Genomic DNA, 15,060 nt, shown 5'->3' on the forward strand with positions numbered 1-15,060 from the left:
TGAGCCTCCACCTCCCTTCTAATGATGGTGTTCCCACTGTTATATTGACCCAGGGATGTTGAAAAGGAAGAGCAGGGAAATTTCTCCCCAATGTCCTGATAAAGATATCTCTCAACCAACTTCATAAATGGGGGAGAAACTAGAGAAAGATACAAGTTCTGGTCTCAGCCAAGTGGGAAGCTTCGAAGAAATTTAACCTGGTGGGTGAGGGCAAGTGGGAGAAACAATAGTGGCAAATAAATGGATCAGAATTAGAATCAGATTTATTATCACCAGACTTAGATGAAGTGAACTTTGTTGTTTTGTGGCAGTAGTACAGTGCAAGGACATAAAATTACTATAAATGACAAAAATCTTAAGAATTTGACATTCATGAACTCGCAAGCTGTTGGCAGGGTTGATAAGGCGCAAGGTATTTAAGAAAAAAAAGCTTGCAGCAGAAATTAACTGGGAGTTATTTTTGCAGTCAATGCCAACATGATCCCAGAATTATTAGCAGTTTAGGCAGAGAAAAGCAAGACATAATAGAATTTTGTGGCCTAACCAGATTTGGTAATGAATGCATAAACTGTTTGTCTGCTATACATGTTCAAATGTGCATTCCTTGGAAATTGGGTAGTGGTAGTTAGAAACGTACCTGTGGAATAACCAGTTGAGAGAGATTGATGGTCTTAATAGGAACCCTGTCATAAACAGTGTTGAGGATGTGACTGAGCTTATTGGTAACAGTAGAAATGTCCTGGTGAATGAAGGCTAAATGGCTGCATACCCTTTGAATGTAGGAAAAGTAGAAATATAGTTATTGGGGAGTGCAGTTTTGCTTCTCCTTCCAGGCTCACTGCAGGAGAAAGCTGGGTTGTGATTGTTTGGAGGGTGGGGTGGGGTAAGTGAATGAAGTCTGGGAATAATATGTGGAAACCTTCAGAAATGGCTTCTTCTGTGTTATAATAGAATTAGTGAGGCCAAAGGGGATGGTGTGGTTGAGGGGGTTGCTGTGAATTATGAGATGGGTGTATTGTAGGTGGCAAAGTAGCTGCTATCTCACAGCTCCAGCGACTAAGGTGCGATCCTGACCTCAGCAGATATCTGTGGAGTTTGTGTGCTCTCTCTGTCTGACTGCCTAGATTTCGTCCCACATCCTAAAAACACGCATTTTGGCAGGGTAATTGCATATTGTAAATTGCCCTTAGTGTACGGTGATTTGGAATAGTTGATAGGCATGTGGGATGAATGAAATAGGATTATTGTAGGACTAGTGGTATGGATGGTTGATGGTTGGCATGGGCTCAGTAGGCTGGAAGGCATGTTTCCTTGCTATATCTCCCCATGACTCTATGTGAGGGGAGAGATGAAGGGAGGACAGTGAAATTTCAGGTGAGAGAATGGTAAGCTGAAAATGAAATCATCTTGTTTCCACCCGTATGCAAACTCCCTGCAAGTTCTGTTTGTTTTTCACTCTGAGCTAGCTGACCTGGTTAAGCAAACCCTTGATTTTAAAATTCTTGTCTTGACTTTTGAATATTTCCAGAGCTTTGCCTCCCTCCTCTGTGGATCTGCAGACTAGTATGTTTGTGCTAAATAGACCTCTTCCATACTTTCAATTCTGATTGCTCTACCTGATGCTGAGGTTCAAAACTCTACAACTTGCTCCCTGATATTATTCTAGTAAATATCACTTGCATCCTCTCTCATTGATTCAAAAACATATTTTGTAGTATGGTATTAACACATACAAAGTTCAGTAACTTTTTAAAATTTGATTCTAAATTATAGGCAAGAATTAATAGCAGAACTGGACCAGGATGAAAAAGATCAACAGAATACCTCCCGACTGGTTCAAGAACATAAGAAGCTTTTGGAAGAAAACAAAAGTTTATCTACATACTATCAAGAATGTAAGAAGCGGCTAGAATACATAAGAGCCCAGCAGCAAAAGCGGCAGGGCACATCCTGAGGCAATGGAATGCATGGGCCCTTGTATCTATGCTACATGCCCGAGACTATTGCTTAGTCACACAAAGACTGATTTTATTGGGAGATGACCTGTTATGGATAACTTAATTCAGTGTTCGGGCCTTTCTGTTGTGTTCTGGAAGTGGATTTCTGTGCATCTCCATTGCAGCCTTGTACATCTGACAAACATTGTCTTTAGTTGATTTTTTTTTAAATAGGTTAGTATTTAATTTCATTCCATGCATATTTTAGTTCGATCACCAATTAGATTTGAGAGATGTTTTAGATAAAATTGTGGCAATAAATTATTTGTAAGAAACTGCAATTCAGTTAAGATGTTACAAGAAGGGAAGGGAATATCTAAACCAAAACAAACTGATTGTTATGCCCCACTGATCATTCTTACCTGTTATGGACTTAATTGCTCATAATGCTGGATGCTAATGTGCCTTGGAGGCTAGCAGTATTTTCCTTTGGTCACCATATGTTAACTATAATATTCTTTAATTGGGACAGATCTGCAGTAATGGTAGCTGTCCAGTGCTCTATGCTAATTAAAAAAAAAGATCCTATTGCTGGATATTTTGGAACGTTCTGAAAGTATCCAGTAGTATTAATCTCTGAGGTATTTGTAATGTGAAATTAAATAGAGTGCATTGAGCATAGCTATTCCAAACTCATATTGCACAGTTTGTCCTACAGAAGGAGAAACACTTTTTTAAAAAAGAATTCCAGAAGCTTTTATAAACTGAAAACAGCAGTATCTTGATAGCTGTCTTCGGTGCTGATGCCACTACACTAACTTTGTTTTTTCACTGATGTGGACGGTATGTGTCATACAGCCTTAAGTTTTAAATGTTAAATAAATATATATATGTAGAAAATTATCTTGGACATAACAGTTATGTTAGAAAGCTAAATCTGAAGTAAGTAAAAGTCATTCATGAAGCATATGGGGTGATCCAGTGTGCAGGGAACAGTACTCACAATGCACTCAGCCCAATAACCTTTTATATTCTGTGATGTGTTTCCTGGGAATACTGGATCAATGAACCATCCTTGTATGCTTTATTTTATGCCGTCCTAAAGTTAGGCTCTAAAATTTATCTGTAGGGAAATTGAAGATTTGTCCAAGAGATGATTACAGATTTGTTGAAGCGGCACGGTAGCGTAGCGGTTAGCGCGACGCTATTACAGCGCCAGCGATCGGGGTTCGATTCCCGTCGCTGTCTGTAAGGAGTTTGTACATTCTCCCGTGTCTGCGTGGGTTTCCTCCGGGTGCTCCGGTTTCCTCCCACATTGCAAAGACGTACGGGTAGGTTAATTTGGGTTTAAAATGGGCGGCGTGGACTCGTTGGGCCGGAAGGGCCTATTACCACACTGTAAATAAAAAAAAATTAAAGTTTTCTTTTATTGTATAATTGGCCACCACAAAATAATACCCCTATGGATTTTAGCAGAGTGGTATTTTTTTCAATAATCAGGTTTGAAAGTATGTTCACATAACAAAATGGAACTTGGTTGAAGACAACAAGTTGGACAAATTGCACTTTATTTTTTTCTTAGCATGGAGCATGGATGGGCTTGTGAGACATGCAGCTGGGCCAGGTGGAGTTAGCAGTACTGTAATTGTTTACATTCTCTAAATTAGCATTGGCAGAGGATCCACAAAGGATTTATTAATGTGACATAAGTGAAATGTTGGTTGCTTTGGTAGATCCAGCCTGAGCAGAACCTTACGGTTAGTTGCTCAGCCAGACACTTGCTCATTCTTATGGGAGATAGGTCATTATAATTCTGGAAGTTACAACCACAATTTCAAAGCAAGTATTTTTGTTAGAGATGGTATCCTTTTTGAAGGATGTATATAAGCTGGATTAAAACAATCGGATAAGAACTCCTTTGAGCAGCTTGTTTTACTTGTTTGAGTCAAAAGAAAGCTCATGTCTTTTCATTTAAATGTATTCACTCCAGTAAAAGGATAGTCATTCAGTTATAGTCAGCTGTCTTGTTCAACAGTTGAATAAAACTTTAAGCCATTGGACCCTCTTGAGGACTGCAGAAGCATATCTGCATCAAAATATTAGGATTAGTTTTCTTGTTCAGTTTATTCCAATATGCTGTGAACAAACAAAATTCTGTGGTTCTCTCTATTTCTATATTTCACTTTATTTTCACTAATGCAAGAAATTAGTGTTTGCAGATTTTATACAAAAAAAACTTCAACAGATTCTGTAAAACAACAACTGTATATACATATATATTTATTTGAAAGAGTGGCTTATTTTGAATGGTATTTTGTAGGTCAAACTTTTTTTTCCAGGGAGGGTTGGGTTAAATTGTAATGTTCATTGGTCAACTGATTGAGGGATACTGGCTGTCAATAGAAAGTTGAAATACCTCAACAAAATTAATGGAGTCTGCTTATTAGGCTAATTCTGCAGCCATCTGTTAGAATTCAAAACAATAACCAATCTTGTGTTAATTTATGTACATTTTAGCATGCTTTTTAATTGCTCAATAAGGTCCTTTCCCAGAGTCTTCAGAAATTATGAATTTTTTATTTGGTATATCCTTCTACCTGCTTGTTTATTTCTACACATTCTTGTCAGCTTTTTAACTTGAAAACACTTCATTTATGAATAAATTCACCAGGATGGCATGGTACCATGCTGAATAGACCAAAAACTTTGGTCTAGTTTCCCTGACGGTCAGGGTTGCACTGGGGATGATATAATTGGCTGCCTTGAACTTTGGCAAGAGAGATAAATCTCACTCCTGCAGCCTGTGTAGGAAAGAAATAACGTGTGCAGGCATTGAGTGAGAGTAGTAGTCTGCTCAACTGTGATGCTCTCCCACATTTGGATTGCTAACTCGCAGCCTAAGCTCCCGCATGAAGAATGCCAATGTATGCAAGTTACTAGTGTGCTGTTGGCATTTGTAGAACTGTGTACCAGCATGAAATAGTATTACCAGAAAATAAGATCGGTACATGGGAGGGGAAGGGAGAGGTACCTCTTTAGAAAATGGCTTTGTTTGAAAAGTGGGTTGTGTATGCATTTAGGGATGAGGGCTGTGTTTTCAGACATGTTTGCTGTTATTGAATCTAAAAGGTGAGTCCTTGGAGGACTGCAATAGCATTTACAAAGAAAAATAAAGTTTAGAAGTTTTTCATTTACTTCAATGTCAGTTAAGAAATCTGATGTTGTGCCTTAGATGTAATTAAGGATAAACTATTTTTACAGCTAAGCTCCAATTTCAGCTTTGAGTATTGGACTGCATCTTTGTTAAAGAAGGGTCCAAATAGTGCTTCAAGTAATTTTGTCTGAAAGTTTCATGAGGAAACAAGCGTGTTAACTGACATAAAAGAGAATATGAATCATGTCCTAGGTTACTTAACTAACTCACAATGGCCCTGCTTTATGCAAAATTCTGAGGTCTTGCATATCAGATTAATAAAGGCCCTCCTGCCAAAAAATCTCTAAACAACAAAGTAAGTCTCCCATGTTTACTTGAATAGGTTTATAGAATTCCAAATAAAAATGCATATTTGCTATGTCTTTTGCATAGCTTGCAGTGTTAAGTATAATTCCAAACTACATAATTCAGCTTTATATGCTATTTGAAAGCACGTGAGGTAAGAATTTCAAGATTCTACCAAAATAGTTGTATATATTTAAGTGGTATTTATATTTCAATGCATATAATAATTTGAACATTGATTTCCTGAATAATTTCTGAATGATTTTTGGTGATTTTCATTTGGACAGAAAAGACAGCAAAACTTTCTGCCATTACTTGCATACCTATTGGATAAAACTTCTAGTCTAAATGGCTCTTTCTGTGCCAAATGCCCACAACACTTTTCACCACTAATCTACCCACATGAGGATTCCTATTCTTTACTGTGGAATTTGAGCAGTATTAATTAGCTTTCTTTAGCAGTTTCTGCAGCCAGATGAAGAGGCCTGATTCACTCCTGAAATTGGGCCTTGGGTTAATTTCAATTGAGCTGGCAAACTGAAGATCAAAAAGCAACTTGCTGATGAAGTAAAGTGGGAGTTTTGGCAGCTGCTTGTATCATAGCAAAGCTTGAGTCAGTGAGGAACAAGAGCACTTGAATCAGGTAGTAGTCCTGGTTTAATTGAATGCAGCCAGCTACCTTATCAAACCTATCTTCCAGAGAAAACCTCAAACAGGAGGTAGACCCTTTGCTAATGCAAGTAAGTGGCCTGTCTCCTTCAAATGTGGCACTGCATGGTGGATTTTTATCAATATGTAAATGACACATTTCTAGTTTGTATTAATCATTCACTTTCTGCTGCTATACTGGAGGCTTAGTGCCCAAAACAAAGCACTGCATTGTCAAATTTCTGGGCTGGCTTTAATAATTGAATAAATACTCATGGGTAGATTTATTCAAATTAATAAAATCCAGTGTTTGTAAAATTCAAGGTGAATTGTTTAGTTTGCTATGTCAACAGATTTTTTGTTCAGATAATTGTATTTTCAAAAAACCCTCTAATCAATGCAGTTTGATTACTTGAAACAGGGCATGTGTCAATTTTGAATGTTACCTTTCCTAAACAATTTCTAAGCTAGCAACTATTACAAGTATTACTGTTTAATAATTATTATTTTTCCCTGTAATCGCAAATCTGTTCAAGAAACTTCTGTGTCGAAGGAGTCTGCATGTTTTTTTTCTAAATTGAAGTCAGAATAAGCTTATGACTCCATGACAGAGAAGTAATGATTAAAAAACAACAAAAGATGTAGATTTTTTTTTAGTTTAAATTAAGTTGAACAAAACAAACACAATGGGCATTGAATCTGAACCACAATAATAATTCCACCAATCAATCAACTAATTATCTCCAAATTCAGATTTCATTCTGAATTATCGAAGTATTGCTGAGAATTGCTTTGAAATGTTTATAAAATAATATTTTATGACTGCAAGAAATTTGTGAACTTTTCACTGTGAGTGAAATCAATCACTTGGTTACAATGCTATGTAGACTTTTGCAATGCTAAGTATGGTCGCCCAACCTCGGGTAGTGTGCTGCATCTGAGCTATTTTGGGTAAATCCTCTGAAGGAAGTAGTCTGATGAATGAACTATTAGAAAAAAGGAATTGAAAGCATATCGGATGGCTTTTTGGAAAACTGCTATGATTTCTATGATTTGCAATGGAGTAAATGGGAAACTAATGAAAAAGTTAATAATTTCTATGCCTTTCAGAACGAAAGCTCTGAGTAAATTTCAGCCAGGACTGTATCTTTTACCTTCCATGCTACAGCTGACAGCATTACTATAGTACAGTGGATCTTCAAGACATATGCACATACCTTTCTCCAGCTCCAGGCATGTGCTACATTTTTCATCCTCCCCCAGCCTTGTGTTTCTCTGTGTATATATGGGTGTATGTGCACTAATTCTCCTCCTCTTGTGGCAGAAGAGCTCCACACATTGTTTCCTACATTTTCATTTGTTCTTAATCTTTAGTAGTCCTTCAGTTTTGGCCATGGTCTTGAGGTCTAATTCTTAGAGTTTCGGTGGAGAAAATATTCAAATGAACTATTTTCAGTGTGAAAAGAAATTGGATATCCAGTGATTCATACTCCAACTATAAAATGTCAACCGGCTATTTCAAATATTCTCAACCTTATTTTTTTACATAAATCATTTTAATCATTCATAGTTCATTTTCAACTTGTGAAGCAGACCCATTATGCAGAGCATTAAAAGCTTGTTGGTGGTGCAGCTTTTATACTACCTGAAAAGATTCTGCTGTATAAGATGTGTTTTTAAAATTCTGACTTTTTTGTTTTGTTAGGATTGAAATTTATCATGCAAAAATACGTGATAAATGTCAATCCTGCTCAAGAGGATGCACAAAGAAGACCTGTACCTTAAACAGTGAAAACTGATGTTGTATCAGAGTGTGCAACTGTTCAAGTTTTTGGAGATGTCAACAGGTTGAGCTACTACAGTCTTTCAATAGAAAACAATTGGGTGAATTGAGGAGAGAGGAAATAAATTCATGTTTGCCAAAGGACTCCAATAATCATACATAAACTTGGCAAGGAAAACCTGGAACCAATTGGCCTACTATGTCCCTATTTATTTAAATGCTATTTTACTACTTTTATGAAGGAAAATAGATTTCAACTTGGAAAAGATTAAATGCAAAGTTCCAGGTAAGATACATCAGCATTTTCTGTATTGTTCATTCAGAGCCCTTTGCTGACCCATTCTGTGATGCTTGAGAGATACCTCAAATAAATTCTTTGAGACTGTAACTGAGGTTTGCAATCCTGTCATGGAGATGCTCATTACCATAAAATGTTAATCCAGCATGTTTAGGACTTTGGAAAATCTGCCATCTGGCACCAGACTATTGGATGTTATTTTCATTCACTTTTTAAGATACACAGTAACATTTCAGTCAACCAGGTAAATTTTTAAACTGAGAGCATCCAAGAGAACCAGGTGAGTGGGTCGGGAATATCACAAACATTACCTTTGAACCAGATGCCAAACCATCAGGATTTCTAAACAGGTTAATGAAGTTTTACTGTAGTAAGTTCTGTCAACAATTTGCACTCATTTTTGTGATGGAAGACCAGGTTTCAGAAGCAGTGGAGTCAGGTTAAACTTGCTTTGATCTGTGGTTATGTCCCAGTTACAGACATAAAATGAGCTTGATTGGCCTGCTGCCTTGGTAAAAACTGATGGCACCATTTAAAGAGACCTACCACTACAGTGTCCACCTCTCAACCACAAGCTCTTTTAATATGCAAATCCTGCAGCTAAAATGTATATTGGTTCCCAATCATTCTTTAAGGAGAGAATTGATCAAAGTGTGCATCGCGCAGTTAATGATCAGTTTCATAAAGCTACTGCTGAAGAGAATCTAAAAAGTTGTTCTTTGTAATTATTTTTGCAGGAAAAGGAATTACCAGGAACTATATTCTAGGAACTGTGTTACCTGGAACTATCTTTATTCCTTGGAATGCAGGGGAATGAAGGGTGATATTTACCAATCTTATAGAAGTGTTTAAAATTATGAGAGGCATAGATAAGATGGATGGTAACAGTCTTTTCCCCAGGGTAAGGGAAACTAGGGAGCATAGGTTTAGGGTGAGAGGGGAAAGATTTAAAAGGAACCTGAGGGACAACTTTTTCATGCAGAGGGTGGTGAGTGTATGGAATGAGCTGCCAGAGGAAGTGGTCGGGGCAGGTACAATAGTATCACTTAAGAAGCACTTGGATAGATGCATGGAGGGGCAGGGCTTAGAGGGATATGGGCCAAATGCAGGAAATACGGACTAGTTGGGCGGGCACTGTGGTCGGTGTCGACTTGTAGGGCCAAAGGACCTGGATCCGTGCTGTATTACTCTATGACTATCTTTCAAGCCCCACAATTGTAACCTGCACAGCTGCCAATTTGTATCCATATGGCATCTCTAAAGCAGTGAAACATCCCCAGGTGCTTCTTAAGAATATTTGCAAGCAAAATTTGTCACTGAGCTCCATAGGGGAATATTGGGTCGGATCTTCTTAGACTTGAGCCACCCTCTGATGTCCTGACCCAAAGTCCCAGCCTTCCACCAGGGCCAGATGCAAACGGTCAATCTCACTCCGCACCAATGAGCTCCATAGCAATATCCAGTGAGTAACCCTCAAGCAGTGTTCTGTTCAGTTGTTAAAAGACATTTAAGAACAATTAAAAATGATATAAATAATTAACAGCAGAATTTATTTTTAAAGAAATCATAAAACACTTTAAAAATCTTTAAAACCATTAAATAGGTAAAATAATTCCTTTCCATATTCCTCGGGCCAAGAATCGTCCTTGAAGTAAATGAGGTCTTGGGTCCTACATCGAGGTGACTCCGCAATAGAACTATTACCTCAGACGTAAGCAGACTGAGTGGTAAGATCAACTTTATTTTCTCACTACTTAGTTCAAGCCAATCTGGTAGCCATGTCTTTCAAAGCTCGTACTTTGGCCATTAGTACCCCCAATCCACTAAGCATTGAAGTCCTCCACTCTGACCATAATCTGTTTCTTTCTAGTTAATGGTAAGTAGCAAGAGGTTCTATTAATCTGCATCCATGAAACATTGCGAGGCTTGCAGGACCACTTTGCTCCAACATCCAATTGGTTGTTCTGATGGAACAAGGCAAGACAGGGGTAATGATGGATTGTGGAATGTTGATCCCAGGCAGCTATGTTTCATCCCCAGGTATTGGAGGATTTTGCATTGTCTCAAATTGACTTGTCTTAAATTGATACTTGTTCATTGCGCATAGGTCTGTCCATTTTTTTAAAAATCATCATTACACCAGAACGCATTAGGAATCTGGCTTGGTGCAGGACTGGCACACACTTTGGCCAGATTGGACAGGAATGCCAATCTGCCTGTAGGAGATTAAAGAGCCACTTCAACTTTTACTTCTAAACTGGACTTTTGCATGTTTACTTTTATGGTGCTCGGTCAGAAATCCAGTTTCACAATATGCAATGATAGAATTCAGCTCACAACCTTTGGTTGCTAATTCACTAAGCTACTGTATTATATGTTCTGAGAACTTGAGCTCGTGGTTAATTGATGCTGGTCACATTGAAAGGTTAGTAATTGTGGCAGCAGTTCATTTCATCAAAAAGTACTCTGCGGTTTGTTAGTGGGAAGTTCTAAATCTTCACAAAAATGCAGTTTTTCAGTGACCATAGTGAAAGTAATTGCACCAGAATAACCAAGGAAAAACCTTCTTAGTGGTTTATCAATACCATAATCCCTGAACAGTAAAAGAAAATGCTAATTATCTGATAAAGATCCACCAATGTGATTTTTTTTCACAATAAAGAGAAAGCCACATAATACTAACCTAAGTTTCGATTTTACGTTATTGCTCCACATTGCTTGACTCTGAAAGACTCATTTAAAAGGAAAAACCCTCTGAATTTTGGTCACATTTTTCTTTGCTTGACTCATAATGAAAATCTAATTTGTTAACTCCGGAATTAACCTGTGGGTAAAGTACACGCAACACCAGAGGCTGTGGCTCAGTTTCATTTCAGTTTTGTTTGTTCCTATGTTAGATAAATATATGTATACAGCACAAGTATAGCTATTTGGCCCGACTAGTCCACACTGGCATTTATGTTCTGAAGCAAAATGGAAGGACTCTGAACAATAATTAATTGAAAATGTTTTCCTGAGCACTTCTACTGATGTTATATTTCAGAAACCTGGTAATTATAAAGCTAGAACTTCAGTCCTGCAACAAAAGACTTGATGTCAAATGCCACACTGAACGTTACATTTCTATTATTCCCAAAGGGAAAAGTTGGGGAAGAAATGTCTGAAAGGTCTTGGTGGAGTGTCAAGGAATGATTGAGTATTTCCCTATGTTAGTTGGCCACTCTTCAGTATTGTTCAGTTGCTCCTTCTATTGATGTGTAGCTCCCTCTGATCTGTTGGAATCCAGCAGGTTGCAGGATAGCATGGTGTAACTATATCCTTTGTTTATTGTGTTTCCCAACATGTTTAAGGTTCATCATTCTTATCATAATATGTGTATATTTCAAAAAAAGAGTGGTTCCTAATTTCTTTGATTTTGCTATCTTTGTCTCCTTATGTATCTGGCACACTAATGGAAACAATTTCTCCACATCCATCCAACAGAATGCAGTCGGGTTTCTTCCAATCTTGTCTTTCCCTGAGGATAGAAGTCCCAAACTGGTTCCTGATGGGTTTCTTCCTCTTAATTTTGATATCATCCTTTGAAACTTGTCTGTATTTTATCCAAAAGTCCTTTATAGAGCAGCTGACAGTGCTCCTTATCTGTCTAACCAGTATGTATCTAATTTTAGTATTGCATTCCCATTTTTGTATAGCCTTTATCACTATGTGAAGTTATAGCATTCACAGATTTTGATTTCTCCATTCCACCTTGTATCTTACTATTCCAAGGAATCAATTCCCCACCAATTACATCTACACATTTCCTTATATTGAATTAATTTGCAATCATCCTTTCCCGTATTTTTTTTTTTGGTGCAGCTTTTCATGTTATTACCTTTTAGACTTGCATTTGGTTTGTGCAATTTTTGACACCATTCCTTGAATTTTTGAGGCCTAATCATTTATGAGTAAGGTGAACAACAGTGGCCCCTAGAGAGACATCTATGGGGCACCACTTCCTATCAATCCAAGAAACTTTACTCAACCACTACTTGTTGCTTTCTTTTTTATAATGACCTCCAGGACCATTCTGTGATCTGATCTAACAAGCCTCTTATGCAGAACCTATCAAGGATCATCTGAGTGCCCATTTCTACCACATAAACAACATTGACTTTGACTTCCCTTTCTGTTGCTATTTCTAAACTTTTGCTTGTTGGCAGGATGTTCACTTTTCAGATAAGGCCAGTACATCTCTAATTGCTTCCTGACATGAATGACTTGCTAAGCTACTTTACTATCAAGTGGTGGATCTGGAGTCTGTGCAGGTGCAGCAGATTTCAACTCCTAAAGGATATAGAACTATGCAGCACAATACAGGCCCTTCGGCCCACAATGTTGTGCTGACCTTTAAACCACGCCTAAGACTATCTAACCCCTTCCACATATCCCCCTATTTTAAATTCCTCCATATGCTTATCTAACAATCTCTTGAACTTGACCAACGTATCAGCCTCCACCACCACCCCAGGCAGCGCATTCCATGCACCAACCACTCTCTGGGTGAAAAACCTCCCTCCCTTGAACTTCCCACCCATTACTTTAAAGCCATGCCCTCTTGTATTGAGCATTGGTGGCCTGGGAAAGAGACGCTGGCTGTCTACTCTATCTATTCCTCTTAATATTTTGTACACCTCTATCATGTCTCCCCTCATCATCCTTCTCTCCAAAGAGTAAAGCACTAGCTCCCTTAGTCTCTCCTCATAATCCATACTCTCCAATCCAGGCAGCATCCTGGTAAATCTCCTCTGCACCCTTTCCAACGCTTCCACATCCTTCCTCGCATTACCTCACAGCTCTTAAACTCGATCCCATGACTTATGAAAGCTAACATCCCATAAGCTTTCTTACCTACCCTATCCACCTGTGAGGCAACTCTCAGTGGTCTATGGATATGAACCCCCAGATCCCTCTGCTTCTCCACACTACCCAGAATCCTATCATTAACCTTGTACTCTGCCTTGGAGCTTGTCCTTCCAAAGTGTACCACCTCACACTTCTCCGGATTGAACTTCATCTGCCACTTCTCAGCCCAGCTCTGCATCCTATCAATATCCCTCTGTAAGCTTCGACAATCCTCCACAATATCCACAACACCACTGACCTTTGTGTCGTCTGCAAACATTCTAACCCACCCTTCTACCCCCTCATCCAAGTCATTAATAAATATCACGAAAAGTAGAGGTCCCAGAACTGAGCCTTGTGGGACACCACTAGTCACAGCCCTCCAATCCAAGTGCACTCCCACCACCATAACCCTCTGCTTTCTATGGGCAAGCCAATTCTGAATCCACACAGCCAAGCCTCCCTGGATCCCAAGCCCTCTGACCTTCTGAAGAAGCCTACCATGTGGAACCTTGTCAAACGCCTTACTAAAATCCATGTAGACCACATCTACTACACTACCCTCATCAACCTTCCTGGTCACCTCCTCAAAGAACTCTATCAGGCTTGTGAGACATGATCTTCCCTTCACAAAGCCATGCTGGCTGTCCCTAATCAGTCCATGCTTCTCTAAATGCTCATAGATCCTATCCCTTAGAATCCTTTCCAACAGCTTACCCACCACAGATGTAAGGCTCACTGGTCTGTAATTCCCTGGACTATCCCTACTACCTTTCTGAATAAGGGGACAACATTTGCCACCCTCCAGTCCTCCGGTACCATTCCCGTGGCCAACGAGGACTCTAAGATCCTAGCCAACGGTTCAGCAATCTCCTTCCTCGCCTCGCGGAGCAGCCTGGGGAGTATTCCATCAGGCCCCGGGGACTTATCTGTCCTAATATGTTCTAATATCAGTTACCTAGATGTCTTTTTTCATGCAATCTACTAGCTACATAGCCATCATTACTGACTAACCACATAGCCATCATAGCCATCATTACTGACTAGCTTTTCAATCTTGAATTTGAACTCAAGACTTTTATGAGATTGGAACTTGTGACTCTTAATCATTTATCACACATATAACAACTACATACTCTTGTACCCACCTGTTGAAAGAATTTAATAATGTTGATTTAAAAGTCACCAAACTTCTTAAAAAAAATCAAGGTTTTTTCTTTTTTGCATCATTGGCAAAGTTGTCTGATCTTTCATAACGATTTTAATATTTCCTACCACTAATATCTACAATTTTCTGCATTTCTGCTCTTTATTAATAATCACTCTACTGATCAGCATGTTTTCCTCCTATAAGAGAAACTATATACATTGTCATTTGCTAAAAACATTGTTAAAATACTGCCCTCAATATATACAATCTGGTAAAAGGTATTTGTCTTAATACCTTAATGTGACCAAGGGGGAATGCACTTCAAAAACCTTGGTAATTGAACCATATAATTACAAATAGACCATTATTGCATGATATGTTTCTCAGTAATGTATAAAAGGATTCATATTCACAGCCTGTTCTATTTCATTTTAATTGAATTGCCAACTGACGGCTCTATTCTTGCTTCCATATCAACTGAAAAAACATTCTCTGATGTCAGTGCCCTTATTTAATATTGTTTACATTGCAGTACCAACCATCTGCCATGTAGAGCCAATGCTGAGCCATCAATGTCTCAAAGTAGGGTCTGACGTGACTTTTCAGGTTATTTATAAGGTGTACCTTTTATTTATAATATCCTTTTAAAACCAAGCAATATCTAAACAACACCACTTTAAAAAGGTCTCAATTAGATTTTCTCAAAAAAAAACATACAGCTAGGAAATTGAAATGTTACCATCATTATAATGGTCCAAAGGAGGCATGTAGTGGAGAGTGTTACATAGTTAATCTGGAGTTCTGCTTGATAGATGAGGGATAAATAGATATGCAAACAGTGCAGGTACCTGGGATTAG

The 15,060-nt window shown here is 38.4% G+C and overlaps 1 protein-coding gene across 4 annotated transcripts in view; it reads left to right on the forward strand.

Annotated features, from left to right (window-relative positions):
- The window catches only part of map3k7 (mitogen-activated protein kinase kinase kinase 7), a 97,756-nt gene extending 93,906 nt beyond the window's left edge, over nucleotides 1-3,850 (forward strand). For all 4 annotated transcript variants that reach the window (XM_052024553.1, XM_052024554.1, XM_052024555.1 and 1 more), the window contains one exon: nucleotides 1,774-3,850. In XM_052024553.1, coding sequence (XP_051880513.1) covers nucleotides 1,774-1,954 — 181 coding nt within the window. In that variant the 3' untranslated portion in view covers nucleotides 1,955-3,850. The remainder of the gene's footprint in view (nucleotides 1-1,773) is intronic.
- Nucleotides 3,851-15,060: the final 11,210 nt, after the last annotated feature.

Source organism: Pristis pectinata, chromosome 10, assembly GCF_009764475.1.
Source record: "Pristis pectinata isolate sPriPec2 chromosome 10, sPriPec2.1.pri, whole genome shotgun sequence".
Taxonomy (NCBI): domain Eukaryota; kingdom Metazoa; phylum Chordata; class Chondrichthyes; order Rhinopristiformes; family Pristidae; genus Pristis; species Pristis pectinata.